The 25,758-nt window shown below is 35.9% G+C and overlaps 3 protein-coding genes across 4 annotated transcripts; 1 reads left to right on the top strand and 2 right to left on the bottom strand.

The window, feature by feature from the left end:
• Positions 1–4,815: 4,815 nt before the first annotated feature.
• LOC133311348 (zinc finger protein GIS2-like) lies at positions 4,816–10,112 on the bottom strand. Its single transcript, XM_061512378.1, has 4 exons — positions 9,965–10,112; positions 7,199–7,418; positions 6,756–6,848; positions 4,816–5,652 (listed from the first exon to the last, which is right to left on the bottom strand). The coding sequence occupies exons 2-4, from the start codon at positions 7,327–7,329 to the stop codon at positions 5,103–5,105; spliced, it is 774 nt and encodes a 257-aa protein (XP_061368362.1). The 5' UTR covers positions 7,330–7,418; positions 9,965–10,112; the 3' UTR covers positions 4,816–5,102.
• A 1,492-nt stretch (positions 10,113–11,604) lies between these two features.
• Positions 11,605–15,808, top strand: LOC133311349 (protein FMP32, mitochondrial-like). Its single transcript, XM_061512379.1, has 7 exons — positions 11,605–11,855; positions 11,964–12,095; positions 12,171–12,230; positions 15,007–15,083; positions 15,185–15,241; positions 15,352–15,418; positions 15,504–15,808. Exons 1-7 carry the CDS (start codon positions 11,682–11,684, stop codon positions 15,630–15,632), a joined length of 696 nt encoding a protein of 231 aa, XP_061368363.1. The 5' UTR covers positions 11,605–11,681; the 3' UTR covers positions 15,633–15,808.
• Positions 15,809–22,955: 7,147 nt separating this feature from the next.
• On the bottom strand, positions 22,956–24,569 carry LOC133311367 (GATA transcription factor 7-like). 2 transcript variants are annotated; one of them, XM_061512408.1, is made up of 3 exons: positions 24,407–24,569; positions 23,991–24,295; positions 22,965–23,909 (listed from the first exon to the last, which is right to left on the bottom strand). In XM_061512408.1, the coding sequence occupies exons 2-3, from the start codon at positions 24,291–24,293 to the stop codon at positions 23,262–23,264; spliced, it is 951 nt and encodes a 316-aa protein (XP_061368392.1). In that variant the 5' UTR covers positions 24,294–24,295; positions 24,407–24,569; the 3' UTR covers positions 22,965–23,261. The 2 variants fall into 2 exon arrangements, with proteins under 2 accessions (XP_061368390.1, XP_061368392.1); XM_061512406.1 differs by having other exon boundaries at positions 22,956–24,295.
• Positions 24,570–25,758: the final 1,189 nt, after the last annotated feature.

Raw genomic sequence — 25,758 nt, 5'->3', positions numbered from 1 at the left:
GCCAGTGATATCCTCTTGTGTCTCACTCACCAAACCTCCCAACATGACATAACCAAGTGCCCTGCTCTCAAGGCTTTCCTAGCCTGCAGCAATGAAATATATGGCGAGGAACTAGCTGTGGAATCACACTGAGACATCACCACGCGCTTGGCACAACAGTCAATCAATGCACAGTTTCTGGACAACCAATCCATGCCCAGAATAATCTCCAAGTTGGCCATCGAGAATCCTATCAGATCTACCGAGAACTCACGGTCGTCCCACTGAAACGCTACATCGCGATGTACAGTGGTAGAATCACATATTTCTCCGGTGGCGGTGGTCACCCACATCGATGGAGAAAGCATAAACATGGGAAACTCAAGCCCCACAGCAATCGGGGTTGCAACAAAAAAATGCATAGCCCCGGAATCAAATAATACATCAACAGATGAATCACCAATAGACACAGTACATCTGACAAGGTTCGGAGCTCTATCCAACTGCTGGCGGTCCAACGTGTACACACGTCCAGTAGCAGGTGGCGGAGTAGATGCCAAGCGAACCATCTGCAAAGGAACTGCCTGAACAGCTGCAGCTCTCGCCGTCGACGACGGACAATCTCTGGAAAAGTGGCCCTCCTTGCCACATTGAAAGCATACCAACTTCCCCGAAGCACAACGTCCCACATGCTCCTTCCTGCACCCCGAACATCTCGGAGTGAAAGGAGGCCTTGCAAAACTTCCTTGCTGTGAAAAAGTAGTCCTCTTGAACTGACCAGGCGCCTGCCTAGTCGCAAACTGTTTTCCCTTTCTTTTCGGACCAAACTTCCTGTCTCTCCAAGAAGTGGGAGTGGAACTACCAGTACCCTTCGTCTCCTCAATCTTGTCCTTCTTAGCCTTGCTTGTAATGCATACATCCTCAATGTCCTTACACTGCTGAACCAGTGTACCAAAATCCCTCGAAGCAGCTCCAACAACATGCTCTACAATCACCTCACTAAGTCCCCTGTGAAACTTAGCAGCCAAAAACATCGGAGTAGGCACTGCCATCCGAAAGTGTGCAAACTTCACAAGTTCATTGAACTTGGTCAGGTACTCGTCAACAGACAACGAGCCCTGAACCAACCTGTCAAACTCCTCATGCTTCCTCTCCTGCGCGTCATAGGGGAAATACCGACCCAGAAAGCAATCCTCGAAAAATGGCCACGTCATCACATGACCCTGCATCTCATAAGCACGAGAGGTGTTCGTCCACCACTCATGGGCATCGCCCTCCAACATGTAGGTTGCAAACATCAGCTTCTGCGGATCAGTACACTGCATGAACCGGAAGATCTTGTCCAGCGATTGCAGCCATCTCGCCGCAGCAATGGGATCCAAGGACCCATCAAAAGAAGGTGGCTTATGCTTTCTGAAAGCGTTCAGCCTACGGTCGATCACGTCACGGTCAGCAGGCTCCATAAAGGGTTCCATCACCCCAGTGACATGAGTAGCACTACCAATGTGACTCAGGCTCTCGTCCTGAACACTATGTGGAGGCAGCGGCGGCGGTGGCGGTGGAGGTGGTGGCGGAGGATACTGGCCAACAACAGGAACAACCTTCATCTCCTCCAACATAACCCTCATTATGGTCATGTTCGCCAGCCGATTTGCCTCAAGAGCATCCTCTGTGGCCTTCTGGTTCGCTTCTCTAGCGGCTTCCTTCATTGCCACGTTGGCCAATCTAGTGCCTCCTGCATCTCAGCCAATGCAGTTAGGATTGGGTCGGGTTGACCCTCAACAGTCTCGTGAGTTCTCCTGGATCCTACCATGACTCTGCACAAGTTACACAAATTATGAGTTGATCAGGCCCACGCAATGTGATCACATATGCATCATCATAATAAAATCCAACGGAGCAAACACACAAGACATGCACAACCAAGCATCCTAATTATTGCAATACATACAAGCTTTTCCCTCGAACCATTGCTCTGATACCATAAAATGTAACTCCCTGTATATATCTGGTATGTTATCATATCATCGTATTAAGTTGTGCTTGCGGAATATCTTTTTCTTTTCAATTATGATGTCATTAATCTTACCATCTTGCTTACTTAATCATTTAATAAAACATTGTCTGTATGTAAATTGCAAAGGACATCTAACTGAAATACCTCATTAAATTAACAACATAAATATGTCTCTAGTCACGGAACTACAACACGTAGATAAGACAACCCTGATAGTTTATACAACTCAGTTAAACTTAAACATAACAGAAATCAAAGTGGCCTGAGAAAACCCCATGCTCACCCAAATAAGGCACAAGCCAACAACAGTCTCCACAACAACAATATCATAAAAGCAAGCTAAAACATAACATCAACAGATATGTCCAGCATCCAACCATGTCAACATATAAACAGTAATATCATCAACTAAGCTCCAGCATATTATTCTAGGAATATTCATGCACTTATTATAATTTTCTGGGATACTTCATCGGTACGCATTTATACCGACTAGCAGAACCGGTATCTACACTTTTCGTCAGAAAAACGGCTTCCAACATTAATACTTACTTACTACAATCATTAAAGCCTTATAATAATTATTAGGGTCAATTATGAAATTATTTCCTAATTTCTCATAATTAATTAATTAACTTCCTTAATTAACGGTGCGGGTTCTTACACCAGTGTTCGCACGCCAGACCTCCATAGATCTGTTTGTGCTTCGTCTTTGTCTTCCTGGATATGTTCGCCGGACCTCCATCTCTGACGCGCTGAAAAATCTGAGAAAGCCATTTATGTCCACCTTGTCTCTGTTGCCGTCGACCGTTGCCGCAGCCGAAAGAGCCCTGCGACCGAGTTGCACATGGTGAGGGGTCTACCGTCGGATTCCCTCTGCTGTCAACGATCTGATTCGCCTTCACCGACCTGTGTTCGTCAAATTTGTTCTTGTTTTCCTGCGAAGCTCAGATCCCCCCTCTTCTCTCTCGAGTAACCAAATCAAGTCATTGTTCTGGCCACATCAACTTTTCTTCTTTGGCCGAATCTTGTTTCTTCCGACTATGTTTTCTTCTTCTTCGTTGTTTTATTGTTTTTATTTTGATTTTCTTTTATGACTTTTATTTGGCCAATTTTATTTCATTCCCAGATATGTTTGTAGTGTTATTCAAGTATGATTTGGCTTGTATTTGATTTATTCTTGCCATTGTTTGACTTTATTTTTGCCTCCCATTTAGGGGGAGCATTTATCTCAGTTGTTACCTGGTCCACGGACTATTCCAATTACACTGGCTCCGTCGGCTTGTATTCCAATTACAACATTTATCTTCATTATTGCCTGGTCCGCGGATTATTCTAGTTATACTGGCTCCATCGACTTGTGCTCCAGTTGTAACATTGTCTTTTTCCCAGCCCTGCCTTGGCTAATGTCTTTTTCATCCTTTGATGGTGTCCATTCCAGCGCTGTCTCTTTACCAGTTCTTCAAACTGATGGTCTTTCTAGTTGATTTGCTGTCAATTTCTCTTACTTATATTATGTGAAGCTTTGTTTTAGTTTTCTTTCTTCCCAAGATGAAGTGTCCCTCCATTTAGAAGAGGAGTATTCGATATATAGATAATATTTTATTTTAGTTTATTATGTTTGTTATTTTTCTTTAGGGTGAGTTATAGAGTTATTACAACCTCCACAAGTTTATTTTGATGTTATGATTTTTAGTCTTTCTTGTTCAAGCTTGTTGCTTATGATCTACCCACTCCAGCTTTAGAGGGGGTGTTGGAAAGAATATCTTCATTATTTGTAAAGATGTATTTCCTTATTTCATTACGATTGAGGTTATGTATGGGCTAAACACATTAGTCTTTCTTTATATATTGTACTCACATTAATCAATTCAATATACAGATTTATTTCAATGTTCCTCTCGTCTCTTGTTATTTTACATTTCACGTCAGCTGAAATGACTAGAAAGAGAGAGAAAAAAATCAACTTTTCATATTATAATTGTATACTACCCGTAATACAATGTTAAAATTAAGAAAAAACAATCTTATGTTTTTTTAAAAAAATAACATTTTCCTCTTAATAAAGCAAATCGGACAAGTATGACAAAGAACACAATTTAAAAGGGCTTAGGACCCTCTAATTAGGAAAGAAAAATGTACGAAAACAAAATCAATAAATTCCATGTAAATAGTGATAAATTCTACTGTAATTCTGTTAAGAGGTTTATGTATGTCATGTGACACGAAGATTTTACAATTTCTTGCAGAACAACATAAGTGGGACCTACTGTTATTTAAAAAAAAGAAAAAGTAAGAGTTTCAGGCACGGATCAGTCTGACATAATATAAAAAATTTCCTGTAACATCATAGTTATAAATCCCTTCTTTTAATCCCTTTTTCCTTTCGTGTGACATGACCCCGTGTAGAAGTAATTGTAAAAGAAAGTCAGTTACACTGGAATGCTTAAAAATTGAACTGCCTGTGACCGAGAACACGTGCATTACTAATTTGAATGTTTAACGGTAGAAGTAATGGAGCAACAATTTATAAAACCTAAAGGGATAAATTACCCACTAATTATAAGGTGTAGTTAGAAATTAACCCAAATTTTCTCACACACGCACAGTAAATGGTGGAAAAAAAAATTCTCTGACTAAGTTACTAAAAGATATTTGGTAGGCCAAATTTTTTATAGAAATGTTAGATTAATTTTATTGATGTCATGTGATAACTTTCCCACCGCATGGGAAAAAAAAAGTTTCCATCCCATTGATGGCAATCTTCCATAACATTTTTATGTGGAAAAACAAATGATGAGAAAAAAAAATTCCCCAACAGCCCCGATTACCACAAAAACTTGTACTGGATCAAAAAATAAAATAAAACAGCCTCATCAAGTAACACAGCATACAATCCCACATCCTTTGCAAGTAGCAAATCTTATTCCTAGCACAAGCACAATCGTAAATGCTAAATGGCCGACAGAATGGCATCATTGTCAGTCTCTCTACCAAGTAAAAAAATAGTAAAGCCAACACATACTCTACCAAGACTCAAAAATCTGTCCTCGGCTAGAAAATCAGATAAAAAAAATATAACCATAAACCATAAATTTGCCATCCATCAGTACCTCCTAGGGTAGCGATCCACAAACCGGCCAGAAGGGCACTCATATGCCAGGTGACCACGACCTCCACAATTGTGACAAATCATCAAGGGTCCCATGCAATCCCTACTCATGTGACCCAATTGCTGACAGTTCCTGCATACAATGTCTCGGAAACCCCCGCCACGAAAGCCACTGCCGCCACTTCCACCGCCGTGATCTCCAAGACTGTCGGCTTTTGGACACTGTCTAGCCACATGCCCAGAAACATTGCACAAGTTACAAATGGGATCATTTGGACAATCACGTGCCAAGTGACCTGTCTTCCTACAGTTGTTGCATGCCTTCTCATTCGTACATTCAGCTGCAATGTGACCCTGCTTATAACAGTTGTTGCACAACCTTAAGTCCCCTGGAGGCATTGGAGGAGCTGTGCATTCCCTAGCACGGTGCCCAGCTTTACCACAGGTGTGGCAAATGCCCTCATTTGGACAATTGCTGGCCATGTGACCAGGTTCTTTGCAATTCCAGCACAGAGACTTCGTGGAGCATTCAGAAGCAATGTGCCTGATCAAACATTCAATAGCAGATATTATATAATTGACGATTTCACATATCACTGACTTCTAACATAAATTAAATAATCCTTTACTTTTTACTTCATACTTCATATTTGGAGGTTGTAAAAGTCAAACAACTCACAATTCAAAACTTAAATTTATCAAAGAGCTGGTAAAGGCAGAAAAGAGTGTCAGCGTCGAAAATCCAGGCTCAGGTAAGAAAAGGCAAGCAATAACGAAATGAGGATTGGCAATTTTTTGAGTTGAAGTGGCATCAGTAGAATGATCACAGAAGATAAAATGGCAAGACTGAGAGGCTTACAAAAGACCATGGTGATCGCGTAAAGTAGTTGTCATTTCATTCTTGTAAAATGAGGAATTAATATTCTACCATCAGATTCATTAAGGAAAACGGCTTTTATCCACAAAGAACATAGCACTAATATAGTTGCACTAACAGTAACAGTATAGATAGAAGTAATATGACAGTCAACAGTTACACAGCATGATTTTAGAGGTGCAATTATGCAATGGTATCTACTAAGTGAATCCGGGAAAATCAGACTGTAAAGCAATTCTTAAACACTAACCTTCTACCATAAAGAAGATGAAATGTAGAAGAGAAAGGACAAGCTAAAATCAAGGAATAAGAGCAAAACCACATCATTTAAACAAGAAAGAAATACAAAAGAACAGAAGATGAATGATAATAGGTGAATTCCTAAAACTCAATCACAGTCCAGTTAACAAAATAAAAAACCACGACACCATATTCCGAATGGACATTACTGCCATGTAAACATATTTCATCCTGAAGAGATTTCTTGAGTATATTCATACTAACTAGAATCCAAACATAATACAGAAAATGTAATTAAAGTTCAAAATAGCATGGACACAATAGATCAGTTAAATAACTTTAGACATAAGAAACTGTAATTAGGGAAGGTCCAAATTAAAGAACCAGCAAGAAAGGCAACCATCCATCCCCCCTTAATCATTTCCTAAATCACCTTTCTTCACTACATAAAACCGTTAAAGTTCACAGCAAGCAGAATATCACAGAATTACAAACTCAGTTCTTAAGAAACAAAGAATGAAATTACATACCCAGGGAGGCCACAGTTGTGGCATATTGCGACATTAGGGCATTCTCTAGCATAATGACCAGGCCTCTTGCAGTTCTTGCACAAATTGTCTCGGCTGACAAAAAATCAAATTAGCGTTACCAATGTGAGATATGCACGCATACATTCCAAATGTCAAATGGCATGGTGTGTGCCTCTTTGGTATTTATGTAGCTAATAAACCAGAATCACAGGATGTTTGAGCAGCAAACCATACAATTTAAGTTTCAAGCTAATCAAAGCAGCAGGCAGAGTAAGAAGAAACATACCACAAAAACAGTCAATTGTAAATATATGGGCCATGCCTAATGTTTAACAAACGGCAGAATGTAGATTCAAAGCCTCTTCCTTCTTCAGCTTCCCTTACCAGTACATTTAAGTAGGAAAAGAAAACAGCAAATAAATAATTAAAATCCAAAAAACAACCTGAAACCCCGACGTGAATCTCTCCTGTAAGGTGCATCACGATAGGAAAATCGATCGGAGCGGATCTTACGATCCAATGGGCTCCTGCTCCTGCTCCTGCTTCTGCTTCGGCTCCGGCTGTCTGAACTCATTTTCAAATTTCTTCTTTCCTAACCTCTACCACAACTGATCAGCAAAACACCCACCACAACAAACACCACCAGCCGCCGCCTCCTCCTCCCTGTCCACATCACAACCACACATCCAAGATCATCCTTAAGCCAAGCCAAACCCATTACCTCCCCTTCAAAATACAAAAACCGCAAATTCCAACAGCATAGAATATGAAATTCGACAAGCAATCCATCTCACATCAATCAAATATCACTTCACTCAGCACCCAAAAATTTATAACAAGTTCCTGGGCCACATTCTTCATAATATTCACGTATATCTCACAATTAATAATATTCCTATCCTAACATAAGATCAGTACTAGCACTGAAAAACAATGGAAAGGATATCACTCCACCCTTCCAGAAATTAAGCTAACATGGTAGAGTGAATGGATAAACTAAAATATTGATTCACACAGAAATCATCTGGAGAAATAACTTTGAGGAGTACTTTTCTTCCTTTCGAGGGGATTGAGGTAAAATATGGAAAAATGACCGCTGAGAAAGGAATGGAGATACATATGGCAAAAGCAAGCTACGTCGTGCCAGTGAAAATGACGGGTGCTTTTAAAATGCACATATATTCTTGAACAGACTTCTAGCCATAATCAGAGGCTTTTTTCAGCTTTCATAACAATCACAACCTCTGACACTGAAATACTTACATAGCCATTTGCTCTCTTGAACTAACTGAACTTTTATTGTGGTTAATCCTTTTTCTACATCTATTGTACACAGCTGTAATTCTTCTCTTCTTTTATTTTAACCGAAATATATAGCTGTATACTGTATACCTATGTTTTAAGCAAATATAAGGTTAGATGGAAAGAAAATATGAGAGCACAGAATGCAGTAGTATGCTCCCAGACTACCATCGTTCGCACTACCAATACAAATAACAAATTGACCATTACAAAAACTACTGACATAAAAAATAAATAATAATCCTCCATTATTTTATTTTTCGCTCCTTTAAAAAATAATTTCATCTTCATGTTGATTAGATGATATTTTGGACTTGGTTAAACAACCTCATTCAACATTACATCTCAAAATAGTTTGCACTGCTATTAAGGTGAAAGTGCAAAAATCCTTCAATAGATGGTCCAGATTTCATAAGATAGCAACGCAAACACAATTTTGGTGAAACTGTTGGACAAATGAACAGTTTCTATTGCAACTAACAGGGGAGTCTCCAGTTTTGGTCCATGTATTAAACATGAAGTTGAGATGGTAATCGCTTAAGCAGCTATTTAGAAACATTTCGGTTCATATCAATGGATTTATTGTTTTTAACCAGATAATGTGATACCCTTTCGTTGTTAAGAACCAATTCAACCCAAAACCTTAAAGTGTTGGGTGATAGCCTTTTCAATGGTTTATATTATTCTCTAACACACATCCTCACACAAGAGCCCTTTGAGCTTGAAGCGTGGATATTGCATAGGCCAAATTTTTTGGTTTTTACTTTATGCTTATTTAATTCCACTAGAAAGTATAAGGCGGTGAGGATCGAACTCATGACCTTATGGTCACTGAAACTCTAATACCATGTTAAGAACCAATTCAACCCAAAACCTTAAGGTGTTGGGTGATGACTTTTTTAATGGTTTATATTATTCTCTAACATCGTAATGAATTGGAAACCAGATATCCACCAATATTCTGAAACAAGCTGGAAACAAGTTCGAGAATTAGGAAAACTTGATGTTTCATACAAACAGACATCTGATATTGTGAATCTGGATGTGTTTTGATTTTGCAAAATGATTAGGACTGTAAGACCAAAGAATAAAGGGCTCCGTTTTCTCATTAAAAGTCCTCTTTTATATCAAAGGGCAATGCAGAAAATGACTTTGAAATCCCATCAAAAGATTTTTATTTTAAACTAAAGTTTCATCTTCATTTTGCATATCTGGCATTTTTTTATCATGATTCAGGAGATAGTCATGGAGTGAAACACAAAACATATGCAGATAAATCTGAATTAACTAGTTGTCAACAGTCACTACTCACCACACGAGCACTATTCCTTGTTCTTTACTTACTCCAAGCAAACCCAATGCCAGTAAAACAGGATATATCTTAATTAACTGTCCTTGGGTTCGATTCCGCAATAAACGTTCTATTCCCAACTTCTCCATTTGCTTCATAAGTTAAATAGCTCCCTGAAATTTTACTTCCTTAACTCCCCCAATCCACCACAGCTAAGATTGATATTTTCACAGAATAGTAAACGAAAGTATTAATATAAAAATTTAACTAAATTCCTATTTTCAAGATATCATAAAGCAACGCACGAAAATTAAGATGCTTTACTTTTTGTACATATGAAATCACGCAATTGGCAGACCAGCTAACAGTTCTCTCGGTGTAATAAGCACAACATCATTTTTAGGATACAACAAAAATACTTCAATCTTACAGGTAGATCATTAACCACTACCAAGGAAACACGCATCAAACGTACATAAATTCGTCACGCCCCGTATACTGATCATTATAGCCGGGCGATGAATCTGAACCTAACCCTAACCCTAACCCTAACAGAGTCGCATCGGAATGAAACAAAGAATATTAAAGCTGAAGAAGAGTGAGATAAAGAAAGAACCTGAGCTTTAAAGTATTGCTACGGCCAGAAACGGAGGTATTGGGATGCTTAGTGGATTCCACAGTTATGAATGAACGACGTGCAAATGAATAGCTAGATAGATGTAATGTAAAAACCCTAAACAAAGCGCGCAGTCGAGCAGATATAATATGCGATTTACACACCGACACTTCGTGTACGATATTTTTCGATACTTACGTACACTTAGACATTTTTTGACACTTCAACACTCGTTGTAAAGACTTAAAAAAAGGTTCAAAAATTATATTGCGTTGCATTTTAAATTTTAACTATTAGATTCGTTAGATTACAATTACGATTTTATTGAGTTTAATATAAAAATTTGGAATATATTATGTTTTTTTGCAAAATTAATAAGTATTATAAGTGTAGCTTTATTTTTTTGTTAAATTATTGAATACTAAATATAATATACATTACATAAATTTTCTAATTTATATAAAATCAAAACGTGTCAGAATTTAACAATTTTTAGAATTAACGTGTCAGAGTGTCGTGTCATATCGCGTGTCCCGTGTCAGTGCAACATAGATTTGGACAACACTGCCAAAGATTTTCTTTCTTTCTTTTATTTTTAAGTTTTTAAGCTAAAAGTTGTGTCATTTTAAATCAAACGTCCTTTTTTTTTTTGGATAAAGAATCAAATGTCCTTTCACTCCTAACATATAGTCCATTAAAATGACATAAAGTCCATTAAAATGATACACCTTTTTTAATGTTGGAGTTGTCACAAGTTTTAGTTGTGTTTAAGGGCATGTTCGGTACATAATATAGAATAAAGCTACTATAAAATATGATTGTATAAGATCTGATTAAATTTTAATACTATCCAGCGTTTTACATGATATTGTATAAGATAATATATTGTACGAGATTTGACAAAGTTACTGAAAATCTTAATACATTTGACAAAATAAAATATTTTATATATGAGTTTGTTTTTTCTAAAGTTATTTTAGATAGCTTTATCTGATGTTAATTAAAACGACGTCATTTTGAGGCAGAAATCATGACTTTTTTTAATTTTAATTTATTTCAGGGTTATAATAATTTTTATCATTCTAATTTTTTTATTTTTCAACATGAGAATGACGACGTTTCAATGAACATTAGACAAAATTATTTAAAGTAACATTAGATACTTTTTTTCCTTTATATATATAGAAAAAATATTTGTTCTTTTAAATATATAAATTTGTGTTATTTTAAATCCGAACCGTTGATTTTTATTAATTCACGGTTATGATTTATTAGGTTAAATTTATTAATTAATTAGTAATTAGAAAGAAAAAAATCCACGGTATATTATTATAGGAAAAAAAGTTTCTGATGTTACTTTAGATAACTTTGTCTAATGTTCATGGTAACGACGTCGTTTTGGGGTTGAAAAATTAAAAAATTAGAATTATAAAGACTATTATAACCCTGAAAAAAATTAAAATTACAAAAACACCATGATTTCCGTCCCAAAACGACGTCGTTTCGATGAACATTAGATAAAGTTATATAAAGTAACTTTAGAAAAAACAAATCGATTGTTATATTTTATTATTATAAATCGCCGGCGTTCAGGGCAATCGGACCATATAACTGGCATTCGCTCTCCCTCTGTCATTTGGTCTCCTTCACCAATTCTCCCTTTCCGAATTTTCCCGCTTTTGCTGTTTATATTTCTACACTAGGGTAACAGGGTTGGATGGCGTTGTGTAAACGCGCTTTTCATTTTGGTTCCAATTATCGCCTCTGCTTCGCCAAGTGCCGCGACGTCGCTTCTTTATTTCCTTCTACCACGACGCATACTAGTAGGCGTGTTTCGCAGGCCTTGAGTTCCAACGGAAAGCCCGCTTTTCTCGTCGATACACTTGCACTGGTAAATTATTATTATTTACTATTTATTTAATTTTTTTCTGATTGCTTTACAAAAAAAAAAAATTGAAAAATTCCTTGTTTGGATGATGGTATAATTTAATTGCCCTAGGTAAGGGGTTTAGAGGCAAATGGATACCCATACAAACAGGCTGAGGCGATAACTTCTGCGATCACTGAAGTTCTTAATGATAGCTTGGAAAATGTAGCTTCTTCTTTTGTTTCAAAATCAGAATTGCAAAAGGTGAGTTTTGAATTAAGGTTTATGAATTTTAAAGTAATAATTGATTTACTTATGTCTTCCTTTGGAGTCTTGCAGTCAGAACTGCTCCAAGAATCAAATCCGTCCAATTTCAAATCTGAAGTGCAAAGTTCTCAGGTATATTATTATATTTTATTTTTTTCTGAAGCAGATTTCACTTTCCTTCAGCATGAAAAGTCATGGTCTTTGATTAGCTATAGCAGTTATGGAATTCATATAATTAATAAAGTGATCGGTTTTCCCATGGAAAAGCTTGACAATATGAATAACTTAATAGATGTCACTATGTCAGCATCATATAATGAATACACAGGGATCTCTAGAGATTGGAGGAATTTACGTTGCATATGTTTTTTTGTGTTGCTCTTGGAATTCCTGGAAGTTGGAACCATTAAAACTTGAAATATCAAGTTTACTTTTTTTCAAACATGTGATATTGTTTGAGTTTGGGATAGGGTCTGCAATAGCTAAAATGCCTAAAACACACTGAAAAGTGACTTGCTTTATATACTTAGTTTGTAAATATATTTTTTTTAGGTGGATCACATACATTCTGGTCTTTGTGAAAGACAAATAAGGTGGCCCCTGTCAAGAGACCGATAAATTTCAATTAACATTTCCTAAACATGCAACAGATTTTGTAATAGGATTATGGGAGTGATGGTATATTGTGGGAGTTTCTTTTTTGTTGTATCCATCAAGGAGAAGATTTAGAATATAGGATGGAACACTGAGTTTGACATATTGTGCAGACGATTAAAATTCTCAAAAGTGTGGGAGGATTATTCAAGCAACCTTGCACATGAGGTTATTTATACTGTCGGTTTATAGGACCTTGAAAAGGAAATGCCCAGGCCATGAGGCATATCTCAATACTGGAAAGCACTTTGAAAATTGTTGCGATCCAGTTGTAAGGTACGAGACTTGGAGTCCCACATCGAAAACATAAGGTTCTGGTGTGGGGTTTATATGGACTTTGGGCTCTCTCAAAGTTCGTATCAATTGGTATCGGAGCCTTCCACTATCCCAATTGCAATCGAGCGGCGTGACTGGTAACACTGACATTGTAGTGCTTACCCAGGGCTAGTAAAAACTAGCGCAAAGCCAGCCCGCGTGGACGTCAGGGCTAAGGAGTTTGGTGGAATGTTATGATCTAGTTGCAAGTTATGGGACTTGGAGTCTCACATTGGAAACATAAGGTTTTGGTATGGGATTTATATGGACTTTGGACTCTTCTACCCTACGAGCCAACTTTTGGGGCGAGACTCTCCCAAGGTTTGTATCAAAACCCCCCAAGGCTAACACCATTTGCTGCATTATGTTTGCATGAACCTCTCTTTTATTTTTTCTTTTGTTAAATGTGTTAACTAAATAAACTATGTAGTAATGGACCCTTGCAAGTTGTAACACATTTTTCATTGCTATATAAAGTATGTTCTAATAGGGCGCATAATATTTGTTCCCTTTGTTTAGCTTAGTCTAGTCTTCATTTTCCTTCCTTTTGAGATCTCTTCCGAAGTTCTACGTATAAGTTGTTTTAATAATGCCCTAAAACCCAATAATTGCATGTTTAAGATCTGAAAGATAAACTCCTTTCAGCTTAGTTTTAATATAATCCTGTAGTCTGAGTTTGCAATCAAATCACTTCCATCCTAATTGTTATAGATTTGTGTCAACAAAAGGTGGCTATCATTTACATAAAGGACAACTTTTCTTGTTCTCTAATTTGTCTTTTCTTTGAACTCATGTAGTTTTACTATCTTCAACTGTACCCACTGAATAATGAAAGATAATATTGAAAATTGATCACAGACAGTGTAAATATGCTCTGTTCTGCTTTTGGTATTTATAAAATTATCACCATCATGAATACCAACCAAATTGTGGTTTAAACTTTAGACTGTGTAATATCTTGTTGATACGAGACTTCTCTTCTATTTTGTTCTTTGCACGGGGCAGGAGGGGTATATGCATCCAATTGTACAGGTAGGCAACGAGAGTCAATCAATATCACTCTAGCTAGCTGAGATCATTATATGGATCCTACGTAGTAGGGGAAAGCCTAGATTTTAGTATTGAGATGGCACATCTCATTGTTACTTTCTTCCTAAACAAGGTGTTAAATGCAGACACATTTTAGAAAGGGAGGAAAAACTTGGATGTAGTAGGAAATTGGAGGAATTGGGTTGGTGTTAGCCTGAGGTTAACAGTTGAATGAAAAGATACTGAATAATATTTCTTAATAATTCTGTACATGGCTTCATTCTAATATATTGACCTAGGTAAATAATTTCTTTCCAAATATATTGACTAAACTCTGGTAACAAAATGTTTTACAATAATTACAATGATTTATAGAAAACATTATGTAGTGAAGTTTGTGGGATAGATGTGGGAGTGGGACAATTACAATATTTCCCCCTCAAGTTGGTGAATGGATATCTATCATTTTCAGCTTGCCAATAAGATTCTAAAACCTCTCTGGAGAAAGTCTTTTTAGTTAATACATCGGCTAGCTGGACCTCTCAAGAAACATGGGCTGTGTTGATTAGTATATTATGCTATATCTAGTTTCTCCTTTATGAAATGTTGGTATATCTAAATATGTTTATTTTTGTCATGCTGAACTAGATTATGGACAATGCTGATGGCTGATGTTTTGTCACAGAATAACTTCATAGAGTTTCATGATGTATTCTCAGATTATCTAGTATAATTTTCATCCATAGGGACTCACCAATTTTTTTGGGCCATATTATTTCATATTATAGAAAATTTTCTCAATAACTTCACTTATTTTTCTCCTTCTTGTGAAGATGGTACTTTGTAATTGTTAAAAGTCGTTGCTGCACCAGTTCATTCAAGTTGTCCCTTTTTATGATTGGTGATGCAGGAGCATCATTTTTCTTTGTTACAACGTGAGACTGCAAAACTTCGTAGTGACATAGAGAAGATGAGAAGTGAATTAAGGTCTGCATCTTGTTATACCCAAATATTCTTTTACCTGAAACGAATTTGATTTCCACTCCCTAAGATTGTACTATAATGTCATTATTGATTGTCTGTAACAGATATGAGATTGACAAAGTCACTGCTGGGCAACGTTTGGACTTGAATCTTGAAAGAGGGTAAGTGAAAATGAAGTCCAATTTTTGTGGCGCTGTTGATGTAGTAAACGTTAGTTGGTTTAACCTAATGTTGTTGTCTCATTTGTTTATTATATCAAATCTAAGTACAGACGCATACGAGATGAGCTTGCTATTCAAAATGCTGAAACCACCAATTTGACAAACAAACTTGATCGGGTGAGTTTATGATTTTGCTTTTTTGAGTTGTTATTGGAGAACGTTCAGTTTGGATTGAAATCTTGCTCTGGGATATTGCTTTCAGGAAATACATGCATTAAGAGGTCAGTTAGTAGGTGCAAAGAAAGATGTGATGAAATCCTGTCTAGGTACCGTTGTCTTGATATCTGCATTGGGTCTCGCCGTCGCCTCTTCTTTCCATAAATCGAATTAAAGGTGCTTTATATTTAACTATTGAGGTATCGGTTTGCTTTTTTCATGGCAATTCCGTTATGGTGGGGGAGCACCATTGTTTTTCATTGCTACAAGACCTGAAGTTCCGATTGTAATATTTTTTTGTGTAAATTTCAAAGAATCACCCTCAACTTCACTTCTTATGTAATATATCCCCTTCATAATATTAAAATTGATTGAATTCGAGCGCTGGGATTGAGTTGCATAAATCAGAAACTAAATGGTGTTATTATACGTTAATCAGAAGATTAATGGAAGAAATTGAAGCATCATTGTGATGAATGGAATGTTAGCGGATAATTACTCTGAAGTCTTAATGTTGAAAGGAATTTTTTTAGAATTGTCATTTTTGTATGCTGTGGAAAAAAACAGTGATTCATCTATATAACAGAGAGATCCAGTGGGTTGATTTTTGGAGCCACGTTTGGGTCGAACGGTGTTAAAGGCCACTCTATTATCACCTCTCAACCCAATATTCTGCACTATAATACTTCTGGGCAGTAGTTTAAAACTCGAATAGGTCATTGGCTTGATCTGTTCAATCGGATATATTATTCACATATTAAAAAAAATATAAATATTTAGAAACTACCTTCCAAAGAAAAAATAAAAAATGTTTTCAATGTATCCTAAAAAGGAGGGATATTTTCACTACTAAAATTTTTCACTATTAACTTACTATTTATTTAATCACCATTAGATTGACATCTTCTTTCTCTTCAAAAACTTTTTAACATTTTCTTTCGTTAATCCAATGGTGATGTGATGAGTAGTAAATTAGTAGTAAAAATTTTTGGTAGTTAGAATATCCTCACTCGTGTCCTAATAGGCATGTGCCCATAGATCTTTGGGGCCATCCTTTCTTAAATATTTGGATACGGGCTTAGGGGCTCCAAAATCAAATCCGAGTAACGTTGGGTTCTAAAAATCAATTCATAAGCCTCAATGCCCCACACTCACTCGTCTTTTTCACTTTCAACGAGTAACTGGTGTGGTTTCACAAGCCATTTTGTTTTTCGAGTTAACATCGATTCCACAATGCATTTTCCTCCATTTTCTTAGCAACCAAACAACCACACCAGATATCCAGTCAATCTGAAGAACTCTTCTTTGTCATGAACCGCATGTCGCCATTGTCATTGTACACAGCTGCTATAATCGGAAGGACCTCTTGATTCGTCACGAACTGCTCTCTGCGATGACAGCGGATGAGCAACCACGGCAGCATACACAGTGGTTGAGAGCACAACGAACGGGTCTAGGGCACAATGAAAGTGATATAGGATTTTAGGGTTTGTATTTTGACACACACAACGTCGTTTTCATTTGTGTAAAATTTTCTTTAATAAAAGAGATTGACTCGTCGGTTTGGTTTAATCTACAGAGTCACCAAGTCTCCGTTGGGTCAACCGATCTAAACCAGATCAAGAGCATGGCCGATTCAAATAACCGCTCGAACCAGTGCCCTCACTAGGTCACCGAAATCCAGGTTGATCCGAGTTTTAAAAATTCCGGGAATTCTCTTGCTATTGCTAGTCGTAGACCTGGTCGCTTCCTCCCCCAATAACAAAGGAGAACATATCTACCGTAAGAAGTTGACATGCAAGGAGAGTTGGATCAGCAGCAGGCCCAAGAAGAGGAAGAGGACATTCAGAAACAAGTGGAGCAGCTAGTTGGGTTACACACCAGCCCAAAGACAAGATTATCAAAAAAGGAGTACAGGGACGGTGACCAAAATGTCAAGCTTGGACAAAAAATTAATAGACACGTCAACGGTAAATTTTGCTAAAATGTCACGCGGCATAATTCGCTACACTGCATGCAAGTAATTCGCTACACTGTGCTACACTGTGTAGCGAATTACTTGATGCATAATTTGCTACACTGTGTAGCGAATTATGCCGCGTGGTATTTTGACAAAATTTACTATTGGCGTGGTGGCAGTCTAGTAATTTTTTTGTCCAAAAGTGACAAATGGTCACTGTTCCAAGGCCTAATGGAGATTATTTGTTAACATAAAACCAATACAAAATAACAGTTAGTGGAGCGCGCAGTGGTTGTTAGGAAATGGATGTATGGCGTGAATGGTTAAGCTATTTTTGGCTTTTACGTTTTTTTATTTTTTACGTTTTTTCCTTTGGCATTCTGTTAGGTGGGAGTGTTGCTTGTATAAAGGACCATCTCTGAAATTTGAGAAATATACTGAAAATTTTATGAGAGCCCTTATGGTATAAGAGGAACCTTCCAAAGAGAGGCCATTTTTTCTCTGTTTCTTTACACCCACTGCTAACATAAGACCTAGATCAAAGATATTCTTCTGTCGCAAGCTGAAGCACAGCCATTAGTTAACCAAAGTGACAAAGAACTTTTGCACATAACCCTGTTTTGGTTTTGTTAGCTGGCACTAAGTATATGTATGGTAAAAGCTCTCTCCGAAATATAAATTTTTTTATTTTAAAAATAAACTAATACAAATACGCACTTAAGTTTTTCCATTGCTAATTAAATTAGCGTGTATATGTCGCAGCCCGTACCTTTTTTCTTCCCATTTTTCTTTGTTTTGCGAGTTTTAGTCGTGTTCCTAAGCAAAAATGAAAGGTAATTTTTATAATGATTTTTATTAAATTAATGTTAATTATCTGTATTAAGTCTTGTTACCTATGTTATGCCAAGGTGGTATTTTAAGCTAGAATTCTAATTATTATTTTTAACCTTTAATTGCTTAATTGAAATATGTAATAATTACTTAGTTATTTTCCTTACTCCTTACCTTAGTACAATAAATACAATCAAACCAGTGTGAGCTCATCGCAGCGGATTTTAACTGCAATAAAAGCGTAAAAGGATGTGAAGTCATGTAGTGTGTCTTTACCAAAACAAATAATATTATAGTAAACATAGGATAAATTATTCTAGCTATCATTTTTTTTTATCTTTGTTTACTATTTTTCAATATCGTTACATTAGAATCTCAAGGGCTTGTTTGTATTGCCTTTTCAAGAAAGTTCTTTTTATCACTTCCTTATTTTAAAAGTACTTTCTATAAAAGTTACAGCTATTTAAATTTTTTAAAAAATATTTGATTTTTGAAAAAAATATTTGACTTTTGACTTCTGTTTTTTTTAAAAGCTAAAATTTTTAGCGTTCGAAAAAAGTAAGTTTTTGGCTTTTTTTACGACTTATGTTTTTTTTTAAAAGCAGACATCCAAACAGACTTTTTTCGAGGAATGCTTTTTTTTCTTAAAAAAACAGCTTTTGAAGAAAAAAAAATCATTCAAATGAGTTCTAATTAACATGTATCTTCCTCTCTCCTTTTTAGATTCTAATCTAACAGTATTAAAAATTAGTAAACAAAAATAAATAAATAAAATAATAGGTAAAGTAATCTATGTCATTGACTATACACTTACCTAGGCATCTTTCATTCTTACTTTCTAGATTCTTATTCTGCTTTGGTCAAAACAATTTGTATAATCGAAAGAGATGCTAGACCATAGCCTCCTTTGAAAAATCCTCCATTAAATATAGCCTCATAAGCTGATTTACAGAAAACGATAGGCTGGTAGAAGTGCCAGAAACTGGACTCGAAATTTGACAAAGTCAGATCTTTTTTTCTATTGAAGGGCCAAAATAAACTGAAAGGACTTTTTTGCAAGTGCCAAGTGGTTCCCACGGAAAAGACCTTGTTCTCCTCTCGAAGAAAAGATTTAATTGAGTGGCCTCTTTCTGCTGCTTTAAATGTTTTGTCTTGGCAAAATCTAAAAGAAGAATAAATTTTGGTACTAGTGTTGTATTAAAAATTTCTGTCAAATTTTTCTCTCTCTCCTCTGATATGTAATGCTCTCATTGATATGATGCACTGAATTTAGGTATAACACTAGTATCAAAAATTTATTCCTAAAAGAATGACCCCCTTTTTTTTTTTCAAGGAAAAGAGGTGGCTTCTTTCCCCTTCTTTAAATATTTGTCTTCTTCCCGTTCATTTTCTTCCTTTTGTTTCGGCATGTGTTTTCTTTTTCTTCTTTTATTTTAGTCTCCTTTCTCATAATTTCTAAGTGCAAGCTTCTTTCATGTGCCTCTGTTAATGTTTCTGCATGTGAGAGAAACTTTGGTGTCACCGCTGCACTATACAGCGGTCCAAAAAAAGAAAAAAAATTAGGATTTAGATAAAAATAAAGATAAAAGTGAGGGTTTAAATGAAAAAAAACTTTGCCTTTTTGAAAAGAAAAAAAAAATGTACTCATTTGCGAATATCAGATGTACTGAAAACCTCATGGACGGTATTCACTGAAAATTTTAGCTTTTTGAAACAGCCAGAATTGCAGTTTGCTCGCAAGAAGCAAACTAAATAATGAGTTCTGTGCCAGTAGTAATCGACCAACTTGAGTTGGAACTACTTTTTTAATTAGTTTAATTAATAAGGTGGTGAATGGTGATCACATTTCAATATCATAAATGTAGAATTTCATCTCTCGAACATCTTTTCCATTCTGAGCAAGTGGATTTATTCTAACTAGCACAAAGAAAATGAAAAATAATCGTGGGATTTTTCTGCCTATTGGTCTTTGGAAGAAAAATACAAGGGAATTATTTTTCTTATGTTACTTAAAAAAAAATTTATCTACTACACTCACATTTTTCAAATGGATTTCACAAGATTTTTTTCTCTCACTTTCACCTTTTTTCTCTCTCCTATTTATTGTTTGAGCATGAGATAATACTTTTCTTATACAAGAGAAGTATTACCCAAAATATAAACATCGGATAGAATAGGAAACAATATAATAGTAGTATATATAGTACAATAGGGTAGGTAGTGGAATTGCCATGGCGTATACGCTAAGTAAAAAATCAAAATAGTTGAAGCCCAAGTCTGTTCTAACTCCCAAGTCTTGTTGAATCTATTGTAAGCAAGCGTAGAATCGCTCCAAGGGGCACTCTGGAGACCAAAATATTGAGTGTTTCAATTTCAAAGTCTCGAATTGTCCAAAAGAAAAATTAATTTTTTTTTATTGTGTTCTGATTTATTTGTTCTTAAATTTATCTAATGAAATAAGTATTTTTTATATTTTGAAAGTTTAAAGTCAAAAACAAAACAAAATTAATTCGGATATATTCTCTAAATTTGATTTTAAAAACAATAAAATAATTACAACTTTTAAACAAAAAATTATAAAACAAATCTTATTAAACAGATTTTTTTATGAAAATCAAAAAATTATTTTTCAAAGCAGATTTCAAATATTCCCTAAATAAAATGACATGACTCATGAGATATTTAGAAGTAGGTTTTGTTATTCCTTTTTACCCAAAAAAATATAATAAAAAAGTTTCCTTATTTCTGTGATTGGAATTAATTAGTCAGACTCCAATCCTTAATTTGCTAATCTTTGAAGGGCTTGAGCTTAAAATTCCAACAAAATTTTATGTCAAAGTAAATATGTGTCAAGGATACACACGTTACGAACCATTTCAACCACATTATTTATTAATAAGGCTTTATCTATGAGCCAAAATAGGGTATAAATAGATTAGACGGCTAAACAGACTAACAAACTTAGGTCAATATTTTATTTTTTAAATATAAATCAGGTTACACTTATAATTTGGGGTTAGACAAAACTAACAAATCAGGTGAGACCTAAAGTATTTTATACACATGGCCTATTTAAATCAAAGTTACCCCAAATCATTTACACCTTTAACAAAATATACACGCTACAGAACCATTTCAGCCAAACCATTTATTGTTTAGGCTTCCTCTTGTAAGTTATGCTCAAAGCTCAATTTTGACGCTGTAATGTTTTCGGATAATGGGGGTAATGGTGGTATGAAATAAACATATATAAAAACAAGAGTTTTATAAGAGTTATGTTTTAGGAAAAGTGAAGTGGTCATGTCATAGAGATTCGTTTTCTGTGTCTTAGGTTTTTTTTTTTTTGCTTCATAAATTGTGACGTCCATAAAATGTTGTGTGTATAGAAAATTCTGTCTTTTTTCTTTTACATCATGGATGCAAACCCCTACAAACAATAAAGGTAATGCTTTGTTAGTAGACTGCCCGCACTCCTTAAAAAAGTGATCGGTCATGTTAAAAAAAAAAAAAAATGATCGATCGTATCTTAAATTGAAGACTTGTTTTGTTAGTTAATAAGGTCTCACCTTACTTGAATTGGTAAATATTTATTTATTATGAATTTCACAACAATTATTTATAAATAGGTATCAAAGTATTTTCCTTTCATTTATTTGAAATTTTCTTAAACTTCACACTCTTGTTAATTGGCGTTCTGAATGATACTTTGATAATATATATTGTCTAACCACCCTTTTATTATCTATCTTTTTTCGGTGCTTCTTTTACTTTCATATCTTTTTCCATCTTGGTATCTAAAGATTGATATAACCCTACAAAAGCTTTAGATTTGGCCTCTCTCTCACCATCCTCTTTGATCTTGGCTAACTCATTTTTCCTAAGCGTTAAAGCATTATAATATGGAATAATCCGCAAAGTGGTGTGCAAGTCATGTGAAAAATAAAATGGTCCTTGTGCTCTTTTTTCATTTGGATGGTTACAGCTTTTCAAAGTCCAAAGTTTCAATAATACTACTAGTCTTCCGTTGTCATCCATCCAATGCACGTTGTTCATTGAATGGTTGCGGCTACCATCGTCACTATAGATTATCTTATCCTACAAATAATTTCTTGCCCCACCACCACCAACTACTTTACACACATGCAGGCACGTTAGATTGCAATAACCAGACACTCCACATAGCACTTAAAAACACTTGCATGCTGCACTAGCAATATAATGTACAAGAAGGATCCATGAGGGGAACCCTTAATGACCCACTTACTTATCAAAGCCTCAGAACAAGTTTATGGGTCACTTAAACACCAACACAATGTTAAAGATCAATCAATTCACCTCCACCCCACCCACTTGACTACTCCATTTGGCACTAGCACGGTTTTGGTGGTCTCAAATGAGTGCAACTAAACTTTATTGCTTCAATCACACTCCAAGTCTCTGCCTATGGCCCACCTCTCCCGCTCTCTCACGAAATCTAAAACACACAGCTGAACTAATTTGAATGATTCAATCCAAAGTTGAATTATTCAATCCAATGCTATATAAAGTTTGACAGAGAGACAAGTAAAATAACAAACCCAGCCAACTAGAATAAGAAGGGCAAAATAGCTTAATAATTAAATGGGAGATAATTTTTTTATGATGTAGAAAAATAATTATCTTGTGTTATAGAAACAAGATCAATTGGAACCCATAGGTAAGAAATGTGACTCATCCATCTTCTCTGTGTGTAGAAAATTTAATTATCTCATGCAAAATGATATAAATATAACCCTAATTAAATTGAACTTCCTTCCTCCAATTAACTTAAACTGTATCAGATTAAATAAATCAACAACGCTAAGGAAACGGGATACAAACAATCAATGCCTTCCTAATAAGAATATTCTTTACCTGCCTAGCTGACTAGCACTAAAATCACTAAATATTATACAAAAAAAAACGAACCGGTTCAAACCGGTTGGTGGGATGTATACCTATTCTGCCTATTCTGCCATTTCCTAAACTAAAAACTCAGTAAGTCGAAACCAATTGAGTCTGAGCCAAACCGGCCTCCGGTCCAACCGGTCCAGACATATCCTTCTTCCTCCTTATCTCCAACACTTTGCGGTGGCTGTTGGAATGAATATCGCTGCAGAAGGTGGGGCTGCAAGCCGGTCTATACTCTGAAAAAAGCCGACCGGACTTGTAGCGAACCCCGCACGCGTTGCAAAGGGTTTTGGCGCCTAGTGGACCGGTCCTCCACTGCGGCGTCTTCTGCACATGGCAATGACTGCACCGTCTCTGTAACTGGGCCCCAACGACTTGGACCACTTGGGCCTCGACCTTTTTCTTCTGTTTCTTCGCCGGCGGCTCGCGGAAAACGACAGGCGGCGCGGTCGACGAAAAAACCGAAGAACATGACGACGGCGAAGAAGGACGCGAGAGCAAGGGGCTAAGTGACCACAGGCGAGCGTTGGATTTTCTCTTGCGTGTGGTTCTGGCCTTGGTGGTGATTTTCATTTCAGAGGGAAAACAAGTAGTTGTTGATTTCTTCACTTTATGTTCCGGTTCAGCCCGCGTGTTCGCTTGCTCCGAACGAACCGGGTACAGAAGAGACAGCTCCGGTATAGAATCATCAACGAAGTGAGAAACCCACTCTAGGTCTTCCAAATCACCGGCCTGTAGAAGAAAAACCAATTTCAATTTGAAAACCAAAACAGAATTTGGGGGAAAACGATAACGGAACGGACAGAGACTCACCGGAACAACTAATTCGGTGGAGAAAATGGAATCATAGGAAACACCGCTGGAATAGGAGTTGCTGTCGTCATGTGACAGCGAGGAAACAGATAAGCTGTGTTTTTCTTTGTCGTATTCTTGTTCTTGTTCAGAGTGATGTTGGAACTCGCCGTTAGAGAAGTCAAGGAGATCATCCACTGAGAAATCTTCACCACCAACCACGGTGTTCCCGTTCAAGTACAAAATCTCCTCGCGAAGCGCTTGCTGAAAAATAAACTCTCTCCTTAAACTCGGTTTCAGAGCATCCACCATCGCAGCTTCCATTTCTATGAATAAATTCAACCATTATTTTCAAAAACAGTCGCAAAATTCAGTTCTCCTGTTAAAAGGTTAAATAAACATGAAAGCTTCCTGGTTTTTTTAATTTTTTTTATTACCTGCGAAGAAGAACAGAGAGGGGAAACCGCACACGAGTTTTGTTAGGTTTGAACTTTGAAGCAACGAAAAATGAAGGCCGAAATTGGTGCTTGTGTGTCTGTGGTATTTATTTATCTTTATCTTCCTTTTCGCTTCCTTCTCTCTTATCAGTATCTCTGTTCTGTGCCTTTATTCAATTTAAATAAATACATAACAGTACCAAATCTTATTTCTTATTTAAAGAGGATGATGTAGCAAGCGTGTTACATTTGGTCACGTGGCGGGGCTTGACTATTATTGGTCTATTTTTATCGAATGGATCCTTGATGGCTCCGTAAATTCAAAAGTTCTGCCATCGATGATTCTTATTTTTTGACCAAACGAAAAAAAAAAAAAAAACTGGCCCGGTCTAATGCGACTATGTATGCGACCAGCTTAAAAACAAAAACGTTAAAATCACACGCCGGTTTTGACTGTTACAATCGCAGGCCACAGCCACTGTGATTGGGTTTTCCATTGAAGGGATGATGAACGGCTCGGATTGAGTTTGTGTTACTAAAGCGCAATTTGGCGCTAACAGTTTTCAAAAATCAGACACCACAAGGAACGATGAAACCGCCGAGAAAAAGAATGGGTTCGACTTGTCCAACTTTAGAAAAATTTGGCTCGACTGTCTTGGCTTTTTTCCTCTTTTTTGGTAACAAGCTTTTTGGATTTTGAGAGAAATAAATATCGAAAAATATATTTTTTATTTTAAATTATATAAAATTATATTATTTTGGTCTATTATTACATTATTTCCTCTCTACTTTTTTTCTTCTTTTTAATTCTGTAAAAAAAATAACAAAATAATATAATTTTATTAAAAAAAAACATAACTTTATATCATTTAAATTAACAAATATTTTTCCCATAAATCTTTAGTATTATCATCCTATATATATTGGACTAGTAGAGAGTGTGACACATTAGTCAACAAATTTCTGGAAAAATAAATAAATTTAATATTATAATTATATCCTTCTCAAATTACATAATTATAATATTATTATTACATTCCATCATCACACTCAAAATATGAATAAATTTTTGATATTACTGTTGTACCTAGATTCAGTACATTTTTTCAATGAAAGCATTACACATCAGAGAAGAGAAAAAAAAAATTGACAGGAAAAAAAGAATTTTAGCTAACATATAATATTTTCACTGGTGAGATGCACTGAATTTTTGATACAACAGTAGTACTAAAGATTTATTCTCAAAATATCCGTACACGATAATAATGAGGATTTATTCCTCTACGAGAATGGTAAGGATTGCTTAGCCGCGTTGCGTTGATCTCGCCTCGTGACGTGGTTAATTTTTGGAT

Source organism: Gastrolobium bilobum, unplaced genomic scaffold (assembly GCF_033153095.1).
Source record: "Gastrolobium bilobum isolate Gb01-03AN ecotype WA unplaced genomic scaffold, APGP_CSIRO_Gbil_v1 utg15966, whole genome shotgun sequence".
Lineage (NCBI taxonomy): Eukaryota > Viridiplantae > Streptophyta > Magnoliopsida > Fabales > Fabaceae > Gastrolobium > Gastrolobium bilobum.
The sequence above is the reverse complement of the archived record's forward strand: the minus strand, read 5'-3'. Positions and strand labels throughout refer to the sequence as shown.

Excerpts from the sequence above, each read along its gene's own strand:
- LOC133311348 (XM_061512378.1), bottom strand. The coding sequence starts at position 7,329 with ATGAGTTCAGACAGCCGGAGCCGAAGCAGAAGCAGGAGCAGGAGCAGG. Across the intron at positions 6,849-7,198 it reads GATTCACGTCGGGGTTTCAG|CCGAGACAATTTGTGCAAGA; the intron begins GTTGTTTTTTGG and ends ATTTTTTGTCAG. Across the intron at positions 5,653-6,755 it reads CACAACTGTGGCCTCCCTGG|GCACATTGCTTCTGAATGCT; the intron begins GTATGTAATTTC and ends ATGTTTGATCAG.
- LOC133311349 (XM_061512379.1), top strand. The coding sequence starts at position 11,682 with ATGGCGTTGTGTAAACGCGCTTTTCATTTTGGTTCCAATTATCGCCTC. Across the intron at positions 12,096-12,170 it reads CAAAATCAGAATTGCAAAAG|TCAGAACTGCTCCAAGAATC; the intron begins GTGAGTTTTGAA and ends GGAGTCTTGCAG. Across the intron at positions 15,242-15,351 it reads GACTTGAATCTTGAAAGAGG|ACGCATACGAGATGAGCTTG; the intron begins GTAAGTGAAAAT and ends ATCTAAGTACAG.
- LOC133311367 (XM_061512406.1), bottom strand. The coding sequence starts at position 24,293 with ATGGAAGCTGCGATGGTGGATGCTCTGAAACCGAGTTTAAGGAGAGAG.